General features: G+C 44.4%; 1 protein-coding gene across 1 annotated transcript in view; it reads right to left on the reverse strand.

Annotated features, from left to right (window-relative positions):
* Positions 1-2,733: 2,733 nt before the first annotated feature.
* LOC114913601 (uncharacterized) overlaps positions 2,734-20,645 on the reverse strand; it is a 32,335-nt gene continuing 14,423 nt past the window's right edge. Inside the window, 1 exon segment of the mRNA XM_073260037.1 lies at positions 2,734-2,812. Within this exon segment, the coding sequence (XP_073116138.1) occupies positions 2,734-2,812 (79 nt within the window).

Genomic DNA, 20,645 nt, shown 5'->3' on the forward strand with positions numbered 1-20,645 from the left:
CGTCCCATCGAGAACGCGAATCGCCGCGGGCGATTTAACTCGGAACCGCGGCCCTTTCGCCACGTGTCGGGGTGGTTGGGCCGGCGTCCTCCGCATTAAATGAAGGTGGTGCGGCCATCCCGGGATGGGCGCGTCGATCCATCAGACCGAAGGGAGGACCCGGATGCCGCCATGCGTCGCCCATCCGGGGATCTCGGTCGGCGCGGGGTCATCTCGACCGTCGAACGGCCCTATATATATAGGACCACTTGCGCTTGAAGCCCCATCTTGGACGATTTGCTGCAGAGACTCTGCCCAAGTGATTCCTCCGTCGTCGCCAGAGGCTGCTCCTTCTCCCACTCTCGCAAGGGTCCGCCTGGGGTTTGTGATTCTTCCCTTCGGCCGTAGTTTCCCTTTAAATCTTCTTTTCGTTCTTCTTCTTCTTCTTCTTCTTCGGCCTCGCCTTTCTCTTGGTTCTGGTGCGATGGTCGGAAACTCATCTCAAGGGGCTCGATCGGGAAATCCGACCGATGACCCTCGGTCGACTCCGAAAGTTGAGGTTTCCTCGCTTTCGGGGCCGAACGTTGATCGGCTCCGGGATCAGTATCGTATCCCAGAGCAGTTCTAACTTTCCGCCCCAGGGGTCGGCGGTCGGGTTAACAACCCTCCGTCGGGCTAGGTGGCACTGTACGTCGAAGATCTTCGCGCGGGTCTTCGGCTTCCGATTCCGGAGTTCGTCCGGAATCTGCTGGATTATTACGGACTTTGTCCGGCGCAACTGGCGCCGAACTCTGTCCGACTAATAATCAGCTTCGCCTTGTTGTGTCAGCTTCTGCCGACCAACCCTCGTATCTCTCTCTTTCGGGCATTTTTTATCCTCCGACCCCACCCTAAGGCCCGAGGGTGGTGGCTCTTCAACCCCCGGAAGGGTCTTTCCTTCATCACTGGTCTTCCATCGTCCATCCACGGGTGGAAGAACCAGTTTTTCTTTGTTTCATCTTTTTTTCCCTGGGGCTTCCCTTCTCACTGGGGCATGCCCCGAACCGAGGCGAACGAGAATAGCCGGGTGGAGGCGGACGATCGGGAGGACTTCCACCGACTCAAGGATATGTCGGTCCCGAAGCAGAGGGAGCTTGTTACTGAACAAGCCCTCTATGATGCTGGCCTGAGCTTGGTCCCCCGTCTAGGTATCGCCCGATCCATCGATTGTCTTTTCATTCTGGCCTTCGTTCTTGTTCTTATATTAATATTGCTATCGGTATCGCAGGGACATCTCCGAGGATGAGGCTGACCGACGTCGAAATCCGTCAGTACGCGGCGAGGAAGAGGCCGGCATCGGGGGCCGGACCTTCGCATCCGCCGAAGAAACCTTCCACAGCGGCGCCGACCGTCGAGAAGTCGGCGACCGACCAGTCGGAGCCGGTGATAGCACTCGCGGCTCCGGCGGTGCAACCGGAGGAGAGGCCGGCGGAGGAAGCGGCTGAAGGGACATCGGCAGCTTCGTCGGCGGGTGTGGCGCCGGATGACGTTCGGGAACCCGAACACCATCCGACGGCATCTGCAGCCGCAACGGGGGGTGCCGCGTCAAACTCGAGCATCCCCTCCTTATCGGATCCGCTGGTTGGGGTGGCCGATCGGGGGAAAGCCCCGATGGACCCTGCGAATGACACAAGGTCGGGGAGTCGCACTGTGCCGCCCAGCGCTCAGTTCCCCGAAGGAGCATCGACGCTGGCTGACCACAACCTGACCAGGAGGCTGTGCCAGGGGATCCTCCTCCCAGCCGACGTGGAGGTGCTGAGGTCTCGGCAAGTGACCGAGATGCTGTCTTCGTTTTACCCGACCATAGTCGGGGTAAGTTCTACTTCGCCTCCCTTTTCTTTAGCATCTTCATTATTTTATCTTTCTGACGTAACACTCACATCGGCAGCTGATCTACACCATGTCCGAACTTGAAGTCGGGTATCGGAGGTTCGAAAACGTCCGGGCGGCTTGGAAGGACAGGGCGGCGGTGGCCGAAGCCGATCGGGCAATGCTGGTCGACCACCTGAAGCAGTCGACCGACCGGGAGGCGAAGTTGGTGGACGAGGTCTCTCGTCTCGGGTCCGAACTCAAGTCGGCCCGGAAAGAAGCCAAATGCAAGGGTCGGACCGTGCACCGTCTGCGGTGCGAGCGTGAGGGCGTCGCCGTCGAACTCGAGGGTGAATGCGAGCAGCTCCAGGTCAGCTTGGAGAAGCTCGCCAAGGCTGAGGAGGATCTGTCAATCGCCTAGGCCGACGCCGACATATCGAAGGCAGAGGCAGAGTCGGCAAAGGACTCTCTCGATCGGGCGGAAGCGGAAGCGAGGTCGGCGAAGGCGTCGGCGAGTCGGGCGGTGGACGACTTTCGCGGCACCGACCAGTACCGAGAGGAGATGTTGGAGTCTGGCTTCGCGTCGTACTGGGTGGGGTATAAGGATGGTCGGGATGCGGTTCAAGCCCTGTACCCGGAGCTGGATCTCAGCAGCATCGTCCCGCCGGGAGTCGAGAACCAAGCCACGGAAGAAATGGCCGACCCGTCGTCGGGAGGCGTCACCGTGGCGGGAGAGGTCGTCCAGGAACAGACGGCCACGACTCGTGATCCGGCGCCGACCGCCTGCCCATCGCCGACCGACGGTCCTGTTCCGACCGTCGACCCAGTGCCGATCGCGGTGGACACATCGGTCATCCCCGAGCTTCCATCGGTCGAGGAGATTGACTCGGAAGGATGACCATGGCCTCATTCTCTTTTATCCTTTTTGTTTTTCCCAGAACACTTGTAACCGGGCTTCGGTCCGATTTTGTAAGCTTCTTTTGATCTTTAATGAAGTCAAAGTCATAGACTTAAACTTTTTTCCTTGTGTTGTAGAATGCATCCGAACACGTAAGTCGTCAACCCATATAGGTCGGTTAGGTCGTTCGGCAACTCATGCCGCCACGAAGGTAGGACATGTCCTGACTTTGGCTCGACCTTCAATGGTCGAGGTCGTAAGTCGGGCGTCCTTCCCCCGGCCGCATGTCAGGCGGGTTCGTTGAGTCAGAAGCCGACCGACCACCGGATAAAGGTTTGGTAGTCAGGTCTCTTCCGACGCGTTCAGTCGAATGTCGTCCGACGCCTTTAGTCGGGGAACGTCGATAAGTCGGATCCCGATACCCTTGTGTCGGGTATTTATACTGCGCCAAATGATATACGGTGATAAGCCGAATATCTTTCGACCATCCGTAGCTCGGTCGGTGAGCTATGAATGCGACTGTGGTCGCATCGTGTGATAGACGGTGGTAAGCCAAATATCCTTCGACCGACCATAGCTCGATCGGCAAGTTGCGACGGCGGTCGCATAGGCATTTCGCCTTTCCTTGGTCGGAGCTCAATCGGTAAGTTAGCCGATAGTCTGGCCCGAAAGTTCGACCGTAGAAGGAGTGTCAACTCCCGTCGCCGTGGATGGCCATTGTGAGCGCCCAATACATCATCGACGGTCGGGCCGTTGGTTCCATGTGGATACCAAGTCCGAGTCGGGACGTCGGGACTCGACCTTCTTGGTGAGCGCCGATCGTCAGTCGAAGAGTTAAAACTCCGCAATTTCAAACTGGATTTGTATTCCGAATGAATAAGTACAAAGTTCATTGGTGATACAACTTCAGGTTGTCGGCGTTCCATGTCCGGAGGATGGGTTTCCCTTCCAGAGTCTCCAGTCGGTAGGCCCTCGGACCGTAGGTGTCTGCTACCGTGTAGGGCCCTTCCCAGTTCGGAGCCAGCTTCCCTTGGTTCAGGGGCTTCGAGACCTCTGCCTTTCTCAGGACTAAGTCACCAGGCCTGAAGAGCTTCGGTCTGATTTTGGTGTTGTAATACCGGGCTACCTTCTGTCGGTATGAAGCCATGCAAAGTTGGACCTCGTTTCGCAATTCGGGGAGGAGGTCTAGGTCGGCCCTCCGACAATCAGAGTTGTTCGGCTCTCGATACCGCTCGATCCTGGTAGATGGCAGCCCAATCTCGAGTGGGATCATCGCCTCCATCCCATAGGCCAAACCGAAAGGCGACTCTCCGGTCGGAACGCGGGGGTCATTCGGTAAGCCCACAGAACGGAGCCCAGCTCATCGACCCAGAGGCCTTTGGCTTCGTTTAGTCGGATTTTGAGCCCGTGTAGTATGGTCCGATTCGTCACCTCGACTTCGCCGTTGGACTGTGGGTGCCCGACTGAAGTCAGTCGGTGCATGATGTGAAACCTTGTGCAGAAATCTCTGAAATCTTGGTTGTCGAATTGCCACCCATTATCGGTGATAATGGTATGCGGCAATCCGAACCTGAAGATGATGGATTTTTGGACAAAGTCTTCCATCTTTCGTTCGGTAATCTGCGTCAGGGGCTCGGCCTCCACCCACTTGGTGAAGTAGTCGATGGCGATGACTATGAACTTTCTTTGACCCGATGTTGGAGGGAAAGGGCTGAGAATGTCGACCCCCCACTGAGCGAAGGGCCATGGAGCGACAATAGGAGCGATTTGGCTGGCCGGTTGGTGCTGCACGTTGGCATACTTCTGACAAGGTTCGCACCTCCGGACCAACTTAGTCGCGTCCTTCCTCATGGTGGGCCAGTAGTAGCCCTGTCGCAGGACTTTGTAGGCTAGAGATTTGCCCCCCAAGTGACTCCCGCAGATTTCTTCGTGCACTTCTCGGAAGGCATAGTCTGCGTCGGTCAGTCCCAAGCACCTAAGCAAGGGAAGGGAGAACGACCTTTTGTAGAGTCGGCCATCCATGATCACATATTGGGAGGCCGACCATCGGAGCCGCCTGGCCTCCGTGAGATCTTCAGGACTGATTTCGTCAGTCAGGAACCGAACAATCGGATCCATCCAGCTTGGTTCAGCTGTTAGTTGTAGTATCTCTTCGACCTGGTCGATACTCGGTTGCTCGAGGTTCTCCACGAACGTCCGACCCAAAGAGTCGAAAGCCGAAGTCGCCAGTTTGGAGAGTGCGTCGGCCCGGGCGTTCTCCGACCTAGGGATGTGGAAAATTTCAAAATACCTGAGGCACGTTACGAGATCCTTCACTTTCTGGAGATATTTGGCCATGGCCGGATCTCGCACCTCGAATTCACCTTTGACCTGCCCCACGATCAGTTGAGAATCGGAGAATGCCCGGAGGCTGTCGATTCCAAGTTCCTTTGCCATTCTCAAGCCGGCGAGGAGCGCTTCGTACTCGGCTTGGTTATTGGAGGCTTTGAAGTCGAATCGGAGGGCGTACTCGGTGACTACCCCATCCGAGTTGGTGAGCAGGAACCCAGCCCCGCTCCCTTGAGCGTTTGAAGCTCCGTCGATGTGCAGTACCCAGGTGGAGAACGGGTCTGGCTCGGAGACTGCGTCTCATCCCGGGTCCACACCTTCCGATCCTTGGTCGGCTGTCGGGCATTCGGCGATGAAGTCGGCCAGGACCTGGGCCTTCAAGGAAGGTCGCGGTCGGTACTGTATGTCGAACTCGCTGAGCTTCATTGCCCACTTCGCCAGTCGTCCCGACGTATCCGGTCGGTGCAATATCGCCCTCAGGGGCTGGTTGGTGAGAACCACTATGGCATGAGCCTGAAAGTATGGGCGGAGTCATTGTGCGGAGACGGTCAAGGCGAAAATCATCTTTTCCATCTCCGAATATCGAGCTTCAGCGCCGCGGAGCACTTTGCTGGTGTAGTAGATAGGCTGATGGGTTCGGCTCTCATTTTCTCAGACGAGCACTGAACTGACCGCCTCGGAGGAGGTGGCCAAATAGAGATACAAGGTCTCTCCGACCTCCGGCTTCACAAGCAGCGACGGGGAAGCCAAGTATTTCTTCAGATCTTCGAAGGCCCGTTGGCACTCATCCGACCAAGAAAAACCCTTTGTCTGCCGCAAAATTTTGAAAAACGGGAGGCACCTTTCAGCTGATCGAGAAATGAACCGGCTGAGAGCGATGATTTTTTCATTCAGCTGCTGGACCTCCTTCTTGGTGTTCGGATGACGCATGTCGATGATCACCTTTATTTTCTCAGGGTTGGCCTCGATTCCTCGCTGAGAAATGAAGAATCCGAGAAACTTCCCTAAGGTCACCCCAAAAGCACACTTAGTCGGATTCAGCTTCATTCGATGTTGTCGTAGAGTGTGGAAGGTCTCCTCGAGATCCCGAACATGATCCAAAATCTGGACACTTTTCACCAGCATGTCATCCACGTATACCTCCATATTGCGTCCGATCTGGTCTTTAAAGACCTTATTGACAAGTCGTTGGTAGGTGGCGCCGGCGTTCTTCAGCCCGAAGGGCATCACTCGATAACAGTAGAGGCCCTTGGGGGTCACGAAGGCAGTGTGCTCCTCATCTTCGGATGCCATCCGGATCTGGTTGTACCCGGCGAAGGCGTCCATGAAGCTGAGCAGTCAAAATCCGGACGTCGCATCCACCAGTTGGTCGATCTTTGGAAGTGGAAAGCTATCTTTTGGACAGGCCCGATTCAGGTCGGTGTAGTCGATGCAAATCCTCCACTTCCCGTTGGCTTTCCTGACCATGACGACATTGACGAGCCAATCGGGATATGTGGCTTCTCGATGGCCCTCTGTCTTTCGGGAGCAAAGGACCTTTTCTTCTGCCTCACTGGCCTCATCGTCGGGTCGATGTTGAGTCGGTGGGTTATTGTCTCTGGGGGGATGCCCGACATATCTGCTGCCGACCAAGCAAATATGTCGGCGTTGGCCGTTAGCAGCTCCGTCAATCATCACCGTTCTGGATCGGGTAGTTGAGACCCGACCCATACCTTTCGGTCGGGGTCTCCCACAATCGGGATTGACACGAGTTGTTCGGCCGGCGAGCCCTGTTCTTCCTCCTCCCATTGGTCTAGTTTGTCGATCGTCAGGGAGCCCCTCAATTCGTCATTCTGAGCGGAGATCTGAAAGCATCGGCGAGCGAGTTGTTGGTCTCCGCGCATCTCTCCGACTCCATTCCTAGTCAAAAACCGAACTAGGAGATGGTACGTCGAGACGATCGCCTTGAGGGCGTTAAGTCCGGGTCTTCCAAGTATGGCGTTGTAGGCCGAAGGCACTTGGACGACCGCAAAAGTCAAATGAACCGTGCTTTATCGTGGTTCGGTGCCGACCGTCACGGGCAGGGTAACTTCACCTTCCGTTGAGACGGCGTCCCCGACAAAGCCTATCAAGGGCGTTGGGACCCTCTTGAGTCGGTCGGTAGACAGTCGCATCCGGGAGAAGGTCGAGTAAAACAAAATATTTGTCGAACTTCCATTATCTACAAAAATTCTTTTTACATCATAGTTTGCTATTGTTGCCGAAACAACAACAGTGTCGTCGTGGGGAGTTTGGATGCCCCGAACGTCTTCCTCTGTAAAAGTAATCACATCGTTCGGGCGCAGCTTCTTCATGGGCTCCCCTTCAGCAGACGTCTCCGGGCCAAGTCGTTTGGAAATCATATTGATGACCCCGGCCGTCGGCTGATTGGTGGTCGCTTCCTCAGTCGGCTGGGGTCGTCGGTCGGCCACAGGTCGAGTCGGCGGGTTCCTCCGAAATTTATCGAGATACCCTCGGCGGATGAGAGCTTCGATCTCATCCTTAAGCTGGATACATTGCTCGGTATTGTGGCCGTAGCCCCGGTGGAATCGACAGTACTTCCGTCGGTCGAGGCCTTTTGCCTTCAGAGGCGGAGGCCATCGCAGGTATTCTTCCCCCTCAATCTCCATCAAAATCTGTGCACGGAGAGCAGAGAGAGGAGTGTAGGAGTCATCCCTGGGGCGTGTCGGCCTTGGAGTCTGCCGTCGGGGTGACTTTTGGTTTCGTCGTGGGGGGGAGACCCGACCATCAGTCGGGGGCCTGCTAGATTCGGCGGGGACCCGACCCTTCCTTCGTTTTTCCTTCGGACCCTTGAACTCGGTTGAGCGCCGGTCGGAGGCTCCTTCGTCTGCGCGCATATACTTGTACACGCGCTCCAGTAATTCGACATATGTGCGGGGGAGGGTCTTGTCCAGGGAGTAGGTGAATCGGGATGCCCTCAGCCCCCGTTTCATGGCTGAGATAGCCATGTCTTCGTTGAGGTCCCGGACCTCAAGCGTGGCCGTATTGAATCGCACCACGAAGTGTCGGAGCATCTCATTTTCTCCCTGTTTGAGGGAGAAAAGGCTGTCCGACGTTCGCGGCGGCTTCTGACTGATGCTGAAGTGAGCCACGAAAGAGTGCTCGAGCTACCCGAAGGAGTGGATACTTTCTGATCGAAGATCAGAGTACCAAGCCCTGGCAGCCTTGCGGAGTGTGGCGGGGAAGCCGATGCAAAAGAGAGCGTCGGTTGCCCCCTGAATCATCATGAGAGCTTTATAGCTCTCCAGGTGATCGATTGGGTCGGTGGAGCCATCGAAGGGCTCCACGTGTGGCATCTTGAACCGACTGGGGATCGGTTCGTCGAGAATGAGTCGGGAAAGAGGTTGGGCGGTCTGGAAGTCGGCGTCGTTCAAAGACTTCTGCCCGTCTACCTACAACTGTGCAAGCAGACGGTCGATTTTTTCAAACCTGCGTTCGTAGTCGTCCGTCCGTCGGTGCTGGGAGAGCCCAGGAGTGGAGTCTCCGGAAGATTTCGAGAGGGAGGCGGACGGCGTTCGCGGTCGCTTCTCCTTCCTCGCTCGCTCCAACTGGGAGGGAGAGAGCTGCTGGGACTGACGGACATCGCACCGCAGCTGCCCCTCCTCCTCTCCGTGGGAGCGCTGTGGCAGGCGCTCGCGCGGAGACGACAGAGATCGACGCGGGCGTCGGTGGCTGCTCCTGGACGGCATCGGACGTGCCGTCGGTTGTTGCTGGAGGCTCTTGACCGCGTCCGTCAGCACGGTCATCTACCGTACGATTGCTGCGATCTGCGCCTCCACGGTCACCGCGGAGTGCGGAGAGCTGGGTTCCGCCGCGGAGGGTGGCGGAGAGGCCTCTTCCCGACGGGAAGAGCGCCTCGCCGACCCGGTGACTCTCGATTGTTGGGCTCTTGTCTTTGTCATTAGTATCGCTCTGATGAAACTGTGCTTCACAACTGGAGAGAACACTTCATTGAAGTCAATCCCCTCCCTCTGAGTAAAACCTTTAGCTACCAACCGTGCCTTGTAACGAGGTGCTTCTATCCCTGGAGTGCCTTCCTTTTTCTTGAAAACCCACTTGCAGCCTACTACTTTCTGTCCCTTAGGCAATGTCACAAGCTCCCAAGTTTGATTCTTATGAAGTGATTCAATTTCTTCACCCATAGCACCGACCCATTGATCTGCATCTGAACAAGAAATAGCTTCCCTATAATTACTTGGTTCATACATGTAATAACCCAGAAAAAAAAAAAAGGGACGGAAGGAGGACTCCCGAAAGGAGTCTTCTTCTCCGATGAATCCCGATCGGAGAAGAACTCTAGGCAAGACTCCAGGCCTCTTAGAACTCTAGGATTCCCTATAAATAAGCCTCTCCCTCTCTCAAGACCCTCCACCGGAGATCTTCGAGCCCGATTCCTCTTTTTTCTCCGTAGAAGCCGTGGCAACCTCTTCCCATGCTCGCCGGAAAATGGAGCCGACGACGCTGCTGAAGCTTGGGGTAAACCCTTATGCTCCTTCCTCTCTTCCTTCCTCTCTTTTTCATGGTTTCGTGCACCCTCTCCGACCTTCGGGATCAACGGAAAATCCATGAGCAAGGTGACCCTGTTTTGCTCTGTTTGGCCGGGCCATCTTTCCTCTCTTTTCCGACCACCGGCGTCACCGTTTGTGACGTCTCACCCTAGGATAGGATCCTTACCTCTCTACTTGTCGTCCTCGATAAGCCTTGGCCGCCGGCGACCGACCAATGGTCGGAATTCATGAAGAAAGGGGACGAATTCCCTGTTTTTCGAAAAAAAAAAAAGAGCCGCCGGCCGAACCCCATCGCCGGCCATTGTCGGATCTCCGGCCAGGCCGCCACCCCGTCGGAGCCCGAGCCACCGAGGGGGGGGACCTCACGGTCCTCCCCTGTTTCAGCCAAGGGAGGCCGCGGGAAGAAAAGAAGAAAGGAAGAAGAAGAAGAAAAGAAAAGAAAAGAAAAAGGAAAAAGAAAAAGAAAAAAAAAGGAAAAAGAAAAAGAAAAGAAAAAAAAAGAAAAAAGAGAAAGAGAAAAATAAAAATAAAAAAAATAAAAAAAAATAAAAAAAAAGAAGAAGGAGAGAATTTTCCTCTCTCCTTTCTCTCTTCTTTCTCTCTCTTTTCTCTCTCCTCTCTCTACCTTCTCTCTTTACATTTTCTCTCTCTAGATTCTCTCTCTAGACTTTTCTCTCTCTTTACGGATTTTATCTCTCTAGGATCTTTTCTTCCTCTCTGATTGCATCATGAACCCTAGAATAATCTTGAAGATGAAAATAAGATGATTTGAGATTGCTCCGAAATTCGTGCGGTAGATCTGATTCCAGTCCGATTCTATTCAAAATTTATAACACTTGATACATATTGAGTCACCCTGATAGGACCTCTGATGATCTCGATCATAAGTGCCTCATCGAAAGGATGCGAAAGTTTCTCTCTCTACTTTCTCTCTTTAGAAATTTTCTCTCTCTTCATGGATTTTCTCTCTCTAGAAGTCTTATAGGTTAGTGGAGGATCCTGATACATAGATAAGTCCTAATTTTGGTTAATCCTAAGAGAGGTCATCGATCTGTGTTATTAGGATCAATTATCGATAATTTTCTCCATATATGATCTTTATATTTGATCAGGGTTATGAAGAGATAATTGTCTGCATATGATATCGAGTGGAATATTTTGTTAAAGAAATTCATAAATCAAAGAAGAACATTGATTTCTGTGTTTGGATCAGTCACCGATAAAGGTAAGAATCCCTGTACATGATCATCATTATATATGTTATTTTATCGGTGGTTTTATCTCATTGGTTTTGCATCGTTGGATTTGAGATCGATGAATTTGTTATATCTGAGATATTGTTATTTATTTATGTGATTTTGAGCATGAGTATGCTATATCAATACATATGTATCAGCGATTGATGGCATGATTATGTGTATGACATATTTATTTCACTGCAAAAGATGAATTGATTAATGAAGTTAAATATCATAATTTCATGAATATGAAAAGAAAGAGAATTATGGTTTGGACTGGCCTTGTCATGTGGAATAGCTTGCTAGGAGCTTATGCCTGGGACAGCCTCCACAGGCTTATGTGTGGAAGAATATGATCCGAGAAAGATCATGAAGAATCTGATCCGAAAAAGATCATGAATGATTTGATCCGAGAAAGATCATGGCCACTTTGATCCAAGAAAGATCATGAATATTTCGATCCGAGGAAGATCACAGAAATCGATCCGAATAAAAGATCGTCGCATGATCCTGGTAGTCCAAAGCCAAAGCCAAAGCCAAAGCTAAAGCTAAAGCTAAAAAGAAAGGATTAAAGATGATGTGATAATAGAAGAAAATAGAAAGATAAGACATGAAACAATCGTTGAATAAAATTGTTTCACTTATTTAACATATGATGATGTATCTCTTTTGATAAAACAGATAATCTATAAATGTTTGCAGTATTCTGGACAGTGAACATCGACTTTTATGTGTTATTGCCATCATTATTTTCAGGTTATATTATTATATTGGTGTGATATGAGAATTCTTACTGGGCTGTAAAGCTCACACCCTTTTATTTCTTTTTCTTCTCAGAGTTACAAGATGTCCATGGTTGACTATGGTATGGATTTGTGAGTGAGCGGATGCATAGATAGAGTACCGTTGATACCTGATTAGAGGATTGAAAGAATGTTAATTATAATTATACAAGTTTTATGAATTATTATTGAAATTAAATATTATGGTTGATAAGGTTGTGTTGATTTAATTTGGCCTTGCATATTCTTTAGGGCTTGCTCTAAGGAGTGTGCGGCCATCACGTATCCGACCCGGGTGTTGGGTTCGGGGCGTGACAGAATGGTATCAGAGCTTAGGATATGATCATTAGGGATTATGATTTAAGTGATTAGAATATTACAGAGTGATATCAGAGCTTAGGTTTGATCATTGGAGATTACGATATAAATAATTAGGATGTGATAGAATGGTATCAGAGCTTAGGTTTAAGATCACTAAGATTATGAAGTGATATCAAAACTTTATGTAAGATCAGTAGGATGTGACAGAGTGGCATTTGAGCTTAGGACTTAGGTTACGTTTATTCGAAGACAATGATACAAGTGATTAGGATATGACAGAACAGTACTAGAGCCCAAGTTTAAGGTCACTAGGGATTGTCATATAAGTGATATCAAAACTTGAGATTATAATCAATAGAGTATGATTGATAAAATCAGAGTTTAAGATTATGATTATTAAAGGTATGATAGAATGATATTACAATTTAGGTTATGATCATTAGAGAATATGATTTAAGTGATATTTAAGCTTAAGATTATAATTATGATTTTAGTGATATTTAAACTTAGGTTATGATCATAAAGAATATGACAGACATAAAATAAATGATTCAGTAATTAGATTTCGAATCAATAGATATTAAGATGAAACTTTATGTATAAGTGGTATATGATATTTATAATAGAATTGACGAGTTATATCTTAGATTTCAATTAGTAAAGTTGACCTAAGTATGAAAAGAGTTGACCTTGGAATGAAGTGGGAGGTATTGATAAGTTATGTTGAGTATACTAAATAATTTTGGAATGTAAAACTTATATGATTGAAGATCATGATATTTTTTTTAATTTTGATGATAATTGTCTGAGCATTATGAATTTTGGGCTTATCAAAGAAAGTTAAATTATGGTATGGTCTAAGAAGAAATTACATCATATAAGAGAGAAATATTTTTGAACACTGAACCCATAAGAGGTCATATAAGAAACTCAATTTTAAATAAAAAATATATTTGAATTTTTATTATGAGAATATGAGATATACATCTTGGTGAAATCTTTGGTTACTCAAAATATCATATTCTAAATAGGATTCTTTGATCTTTCAAGTTGCATTGAATCTCAAGTCAAAAATTTATTTTTCTAAGTGGATCAAAAGTATTTTGATATTGTTGTTAATTTAAAGAAAAAAAAATTATTATTTTATCAGAGTATGATATACAGGTTATGATGAAATCTTTAATAATTCAAATTATTATCTGTGGATTAAGTTTTTTTGTTGAAGATGGTGAAGTGTATTATTATTCAAGTCAAAGTTTAGATATTTTTTGAACTAAGACATCTTGCTAGTGTTAAATTTTGAATGACTTATATAAGGGACAAGATTTTGTATGGATTTATCGATTAATATTAACGGTTGTGATGAAGAGAGCTCTATAAGAAATAATCAAGTTGATTCTACTTAAGGATGTTGGCTTGAGTTCTTTTAGTTGTCAAGTTAAAATCAATTCTTTTAAAAAAAGAAAGATTGATTTAAAAATTATCTAAATGATTGTAAGGTAAATCTAAGGTTAACTCCAATTGATTCTAGACATGTTGGATTCTTGAAGAGTGATGAAACTTATGCAATGATTTCAAACATAGGAAGTGGATCAAGATTTAATTTTTATATGCTATACCCGAAGGTAGTAAAGACAAAGAAACTTAAAATTCTGCCTTAAATCTTATATAAAATTTGAAGGTTGGATCTATCCTGGATTGATCTAACATATAAGGATATTTTTATCTTTGATATAATTATATAATTTGATAAATTAAGGTCAGAGTGCGCAGCAAAAGCATGGTGGGTTAAATTGATTAGAAATATTAATTCTTTGATTTCGAAGATATTATGGAATACATTAGTTGTAAATAAAGAATGATCATAGTCGGATAATTTTTGTTAGTAGGTTGCTTCATTATAGATAATGCCAAGAAAGTTTAGATATCTCAAGTTTATTAATAGCTTGATAGTTCTGATATTAGTTCAAACTTAGAATGTCCTGACATAGATCTCATATTTTTTTTTATCTAATATTGTTACTCATACTGATATAGAAGATTGAGAATTTTCTTAAGATGAGAGATTACATATAAAATTTGTTGGAAGGTCAAGAGAAGAAAGAAATCGATAATTGTGAAGAGCGCCCGATGTTTGCCCTTTTCTATCAAGGATAGTCTGAGATAATTATGAATTTTGAGTGAAATGTATTAGACAAATAATGGTGGTATATTAATACAAGTCTAAAATGTTACAGTTCTTCAAAAAGTTGAGAAATCAATAAGAAGGGATGAGTTTGAAATTTTAAATAATTTTTGTTATAACAAGATCATGAAAAATAAATAATATATAAGATATTATTGTAAGCTTGAGAATGACATGAAGAATGTATACTTTGAAATAGGTATCTAGAACAACATAACTTAATTTTGAGGACGAAATTATTTTAAGGAGGGGAGAATGTAATAACCCAGAAAAAAAAAAAAGGGACGGAAGGAGGACTCCCGAAAGGAGTCTTCTTCTCCGATGAATCCCGATCGGAGAAGAACTCTAGGCCTCTTAGAACTCTAGGATTCCCTATAAATAAGCCTCTCCCTCTCTCAAGACCCTCCACCGGTGATCTTCGAGCCCGATTCCTCTTCTTTTCCCCGTAGAAGCCGTGGCAACCTCTTCCCATGCTCGTCGAAAAATGGAGCCGACGACGCTGCTGAAGCTTGGGGTAAACCCTTATGCTCCTTCCTCTCTTCCTTCCTCTCTTTTTCATGGTTTCGTGCACCCTCTCCGGCCTTCGGGATCGCCGGAAAATCGATGAGCAAGGTGACCCTATTTTGCTCTGTTTGGCCGGGCCATCTTTCCTCTCTTTTCCGACCACCGGCGCCACCGTTTGTGACGTCTCACCCTAGGATAGGATCCTTACCTCTCTACTTGTCATCCTCGGTAAGCCTTGGCCGCCGGCGACCGGCCAATGGTCGGAATTCATGAAGAAAGGGGACGAATTCCCTGTTTTTCGAAAAAAAAAAAAAAAGAGCCGCCGGCCGAACCCCATCGCCGGCCATTGTCGGATCTCCGGCCAGGCCGCCACCCCACAGGAGCCCGAGCCACCGAGGGGGGGGCCTCACGGTCCTCCCCTGTTTCAGCCAAGGGAGGCCGCGGGAAGAAAAGAAGAAAGGAAGAAGAAGAAGAAAAGAAAAAGAAAAGAAAAAGGAAAAAGAAAAAGAAAAGAAAAAGGGAAAAGAAAAAGAAAAGAAAAAAAAGAAAAAAGAAAAGAAAAAAATAAAAATAAAAATAAAATAAAAAAAAAGAAGGAGAGAATTTTCCTCTCTCTCCTTTCTCTCTTCTTCTCTCTCTTTTCTCTCTCCTCTCTACCTTCTCTCTTACATTTTCTCTCTCTAGATTCTCTCTCTAGACTTTTCTCTCTCTTTACAGATTTTGTCTCTCTAGGATCTTTTCTTCCTCTCCGATTGCATCATGAACCCTAGAATAAACTTGAAGATGAAAATAAGATGATTTGAGATTGCTCCGAAATTCGTGTGGTAGATCTGATTCCAGTCCGATTCTATTCAAAATTTGTAACACTTGATTCATATTGAGTCACCCTGATAGGACCTCTGATGATCTCGATCATGAGTGCCTCATCGAAAGGATGCGAAAGTTTCTCTCTCTACTTTCTCTCTCTAGAAATTTTCTCTCTCTTCATGGATTTTCTCTCTCTAGAAGTCTTATAGGTTAGTGGAGGATCCTGATACATAGATAAGTCCTAATTTTGGTTAATCCTAAGAGAGGTCATCGATCTGTGTTATTAAGATCAATTATCGATAATTTTCTCCATATATGATCTTTATATTTGATCAGGATTATGAAGAGATGATTGTCTGCATATGATATCGAGTGAAATATTTTGTTAAAGAAATTCATAAATCAAAGAAGAACATTGATTTCTGTGTTTGGATCAGTCACCGGTAAAGGTAAGAATCCCTGTACATGATCATCATTATATATGTTATTTTATCGGTGGTTTTATCTCATTGGTTTTGCATCGTTGGATTTGAGATCGATGAATTTGTTATATCTGAGATATTGTTATTTATTTATGTAATTTTGAGCATGAGTATGCTATATCAATACATATGTATCAGCGATTGATGGCATGATTATGTGTATGACATATTTATTTCACTGCAAAAGATGAATTGATTAATGAAGTTAAATATCATAATTTCATGAATATGAAAAGAAAGAGAATTATGGTTTGGACTGGCCTTGTCATGTGGAATAGCTTGCCAGGAGCTTATGCCTGGGATAGCCTCCACAGGCTTATGTGTGGAAGAATCTGATCCGAGAAAGATCATGAAGAATCTGATCCGAAAAAGATCATGAATGATTTGATCCGAGAAAGATTATGGCCACTTTGATCCGAGAAAGATCATGAATATTTCGATCCGAGGAAGATCACAGAAATCGATCCGAATAAAAGATCGTCGCATGATCCTGGTAGTCCAAAGCCAAAGCCAAAGCCAAAGCTAAAACTAAAGCCAAAAAGAAAGGATTAAAGATGATGTGATAATAGAAGAAAATAGAAAGATAAGACATGAAACAATCGTTGAATAAAATTGTTTCACTTATTTAACATATGATGATGTATCTCTTTTGATAAAACAGATAATCTATAAATGTTTGCAGTATTCTGGACAGTGAACATCGACTTTTACGTGTTATTGCCATCATTATTTTCAGATTATATTATTATATTGGTGTGATATGAGAATTCTTACTGGGCTGTAAAGCTCACACCCTTTTATTTTCTTTTTCTTCTCAGAGTTACAAGATGTCCATAGTTGACTATGGTATGGATTTGTGAGTGAGCGGATGCATAGATAGAGTACCGTTGATACCTGATCAGAGGATTGAAGGAATGTTAATTGTAATTATGCAAGTTTTATGAATTATTATTGAAATTAAATATTATGGTTGATAAGGTTGTATTGATTTAATTTGGCCTTGCATATTCTTTAGGGCTTGCTCTAAGGAGTGTGCGGCCATCACGTATCCGACCCGGGTGTTGGGTTCGGGGCGTGACAGAATGGTATCAGAGCTTAGGATATGATCATTAGGGATTATTATATAAGTGATTAGAATATTACAGAGTGATATCAGAGCTTAGGTTATGATCATTGGAGATTACGATATAAATAATTAGGATGTGATAGAATGGTATCAGAGCTTAGGTTTAAGATCACTAAGATTATGAAGTGATATCAAAACTTTATGTAAGATCAGTAGGATGTGACAGAGTGGCATTTGAGCTTAGGACTTAGGTTACGTTTATTCGGAGACAATGATACAAGTGATTAGGATATGACAGAATAGTACTAGAGCCCAAGTTTAAGGTCACTAGGGATTGTCATATAAGTGATATCAAAACTTGAGATTATAATCAATAGAGTATGATTGATAAAATCAGAGTTTAAGATTATGATTATTAAAGGTATGATAGAATGATATTACAATTTAGGTTATGATCATTAGAGAATATGATTTAAGTGATATTTAAGCTTAAGATTATAATTATGATTTTAGTGATATTTAAACTTAGGTTATGATCATAAGGAATATGACAGACATAAAATAAATGATTCAGTAATTAGATTTCGAATCAATAGATATTAAGATGAAACTTTATGTATAAGTGGTATATGATATTTATAATAGAATTGACGAGTTATATCTTAGATTTCAATTAGTAAAGTTGACCTAAGTATGAAAAGAGTTGACCTTGGAATGAAGTGGGAGGTATTGATAAGTTATGTTGAGTATACTAAATGATTTTGGAATGTAAAACTTATATGATTGAAGATCATGATATTTTTTTTAATTTCGATGATAATTGTCTGAGCATTATGAATTTTGGACTTATCAAAGAAAGTTAAATTAGGGTATGGTCTAAGAAGAAATTACATCATATAAGAGAGAAATATTTTTGAACACTGGACCCATAAGAGGTCATATAAGAAACTCAATTTTAAATGAAAAATATATTTGAATTTTTATTATGAGAATATGAGATATACATCTTGGTGAAATCTTTGGTTACTCAAAATATCATATTCTAAATAGGATTCTTTGATCTTTCAAGTTGCATTGAATCTCAAGTCAAAAGTTTATTTTTCTAAGTGGATCAAAAGTATTTTGATATTGTTGTTAATTTAAAGAAAAAAAAAATTATTATTTTATCAGAGTATGATATATAGATTATGATGAAATCTTTAATAATTCAAATTATTATCTGTGGATTAAGTTTTTTTGTTGAAGATGGTGAAGTGTATTATTATTCAAGTCAAAGTTTAGATATTTTTTGAACTAAGACATCTTGCTAGTGTTAAATTTTGAATGACTTATATAAGGGACAAGATTTTGTATGGATTTATCGATTAATATTAAGGGTTGTGATGAAGAGAGCTCTATAAGAAATAATCAAGTTGATTCTACTTAAGGATGTTGGCTTGAGTTCTTTTAGTTGTCAAGTTAAAATCAATTCTTTTAAAAAAAAGAAGATTGATTTAAAATTATCTAAATGATTGTAAGGTAAATCTAAGGTTAACTCCAATTGATTCTAGACATGTTGGATTCTTGAAGAGTGATGAAACTTATGCAATGATTTCAAACATAGGAAGTGGATCAAGATTTAATTTTTATATGCTATACCCGAAGGTAGTAAAGACAAAGAAACTTAAAATTCTGCCTTAAATCTTATATAAAATTTGAAGGTTGGATCTATCCTGCATTGATCTAACATATAAGGATATTTTTATCTTTGATATAATTATATAATTTGATAAATTAAGGTCAGAGTGCGCAGCAAAAGCATGGTGGGTTAAATTGATTAGAAATATTAATTCTTTGATTTCGAAGATATTATGGAATACATTAGTTGTAAATAAAGAATGATCATAGTCGGATAATTTTTGTTAGTAGGTTGCTTCATTATAGATAATGCCAAGAAAGTTTAGATATCTCAAGTTTATTAATAGCTTGATAGTTCTGATATTAGTTCAAACTTAGAATGTCCTGACATAGATCTCATATTTTTTTTTATCTAATATTGTTACTCATACTGATATAGAAGATTGAGATTTTTCTTAAGATGAGAGATTACATATAAAATTTGTTGGAAGGTCAAGAGAAGAAAAAAATCGATAATTGTGAAGAGCGCCCGATGTTTGCCCTTTTCTATCAAGGATAGTCTGAGATAATTATGAATTTTGAGTGAAATATATTAGACAAATAACGGTGGTATATTAATACAAGTCTAAAATGTTACAGTTCTTCAAAAAGTTGAGAAATCAATAAGAAGGGATGAGTTTGAAATTTTAAATAATTTTTGTTATAACAAGATCATGAGAAATAAATAATATATAAGATATTATTGTAAGCTTGAGAATGACATGAAGAATGTATACTTTGAAATAGGTATCTAGAACAACATAACTTAATTTCGAGGACGAAATTATTTTAAGGAGGGAAGAATGTAATAACCCAGAAAAAAAAAAAAAGGGACGGAAGGAGGACTCCCGAAAGGAGTCTTCTTCTCCGATGAATCCCGATCGGAGAAGAACTTTAGGCCTCTTAGAACTCTAGGATTCCCTATAAATAAGCCTCTCCCTCTCTCAAGACCCTCCACCGGTGATCTTCAAGCCCGATTCCTCTTCTTTTCCCCGTAGAAGCCGTGGCAACCTCTTCCCATGCTCGCCGAAAAATGGAGCCGACGACGCTGCTGAAGCTTGGGGTAAACCCTTATGCTCCTTCCTCTCTTCCTTCCTCTCTTTTTCATGGTTTCGTGCACCCTCTCCGGCCTTCGGGATCGCCGGAAAATCCATGAGCAAGGTGACCCTGTTTTGCTCTGTTTGGCCGGGCTATCTTTCCTCTCTTTTCCGACCACCGGCGCCACCGTTTGTGACGTCTCACCCTAGGATAGGATCCTTACCTCTCTACTTGTCATCCTCGGTAAGCCTTGGCCACCGGCGACCGGCCAATGGTCGGAATTCATGAAGAAAGGGGACGAATTCCCTGTTTTTCGAAAAAAAAAAAAGAGCCGCCGGCCGAACCCCATCGCCGGCCATTGTCGGATCTTCGGCCAGGCCGCCACCCCGTCGGAGCCCAAGCCACCGAGGGGGGGGGACCTCACGGTCCTCCCCTGTTTCAGCCAAGGGAGGCCGCGGGAAGAAAAGAAGAAAGGAAGAAGAAGAAGAAAAGAAAAAGAAAAGAAAAAGGAAAAAGAAAAAGAAAAGAAAAAAGAAAAAGAAAAAGAAAAGAAAAAAAAAAAAGAAAAAGGAGAAAGAGAAAAATAAAAATAAAATAAAATAAAATAAAATAAAAAAAAAGAAGAAGGAGAGAATTTTCCTCTCTCTCCTTTCTCTCTTCTTTCTCTCTCTTTTCTCTCTCTTCTCTCTACCTTCTCTCTCTACATTTTCTCTCTCTAGATTCTCTCTCTAGACTTTTCTCTCTCTTTACGGATTTTGTCTCTCTAGGATCTTTTCTTCCTCTCTGATTGCATCATGAACCCTAGAATAAACTTGAAGATGAAAATAAGATGATTTGAGATTGCTCCGAAATTCGTGCGGTAGATCTGATTCCAGTCCGATTCTATTCAAAATTTGTAGCACTTGATTCATATTGAGTCACCCTGATAGGACCTCTGATGATCTCGATCATGAGTGCCTCATCGAA

Source organism: Elaeis guineensis, chromosome 6 (genome assembly GCF_000442705.2).
Source record: "Elaeis guineensis isolate ETL-2024a chromosome 6, EG11, whole genome shotgun sequence".
Lineage (NCBI taxonomy): Eukaryota > Viridiplantae > Streptophyta > Magnoliopsida > Arecales > Arecaceae > Elaeis > Elaeis guineensis.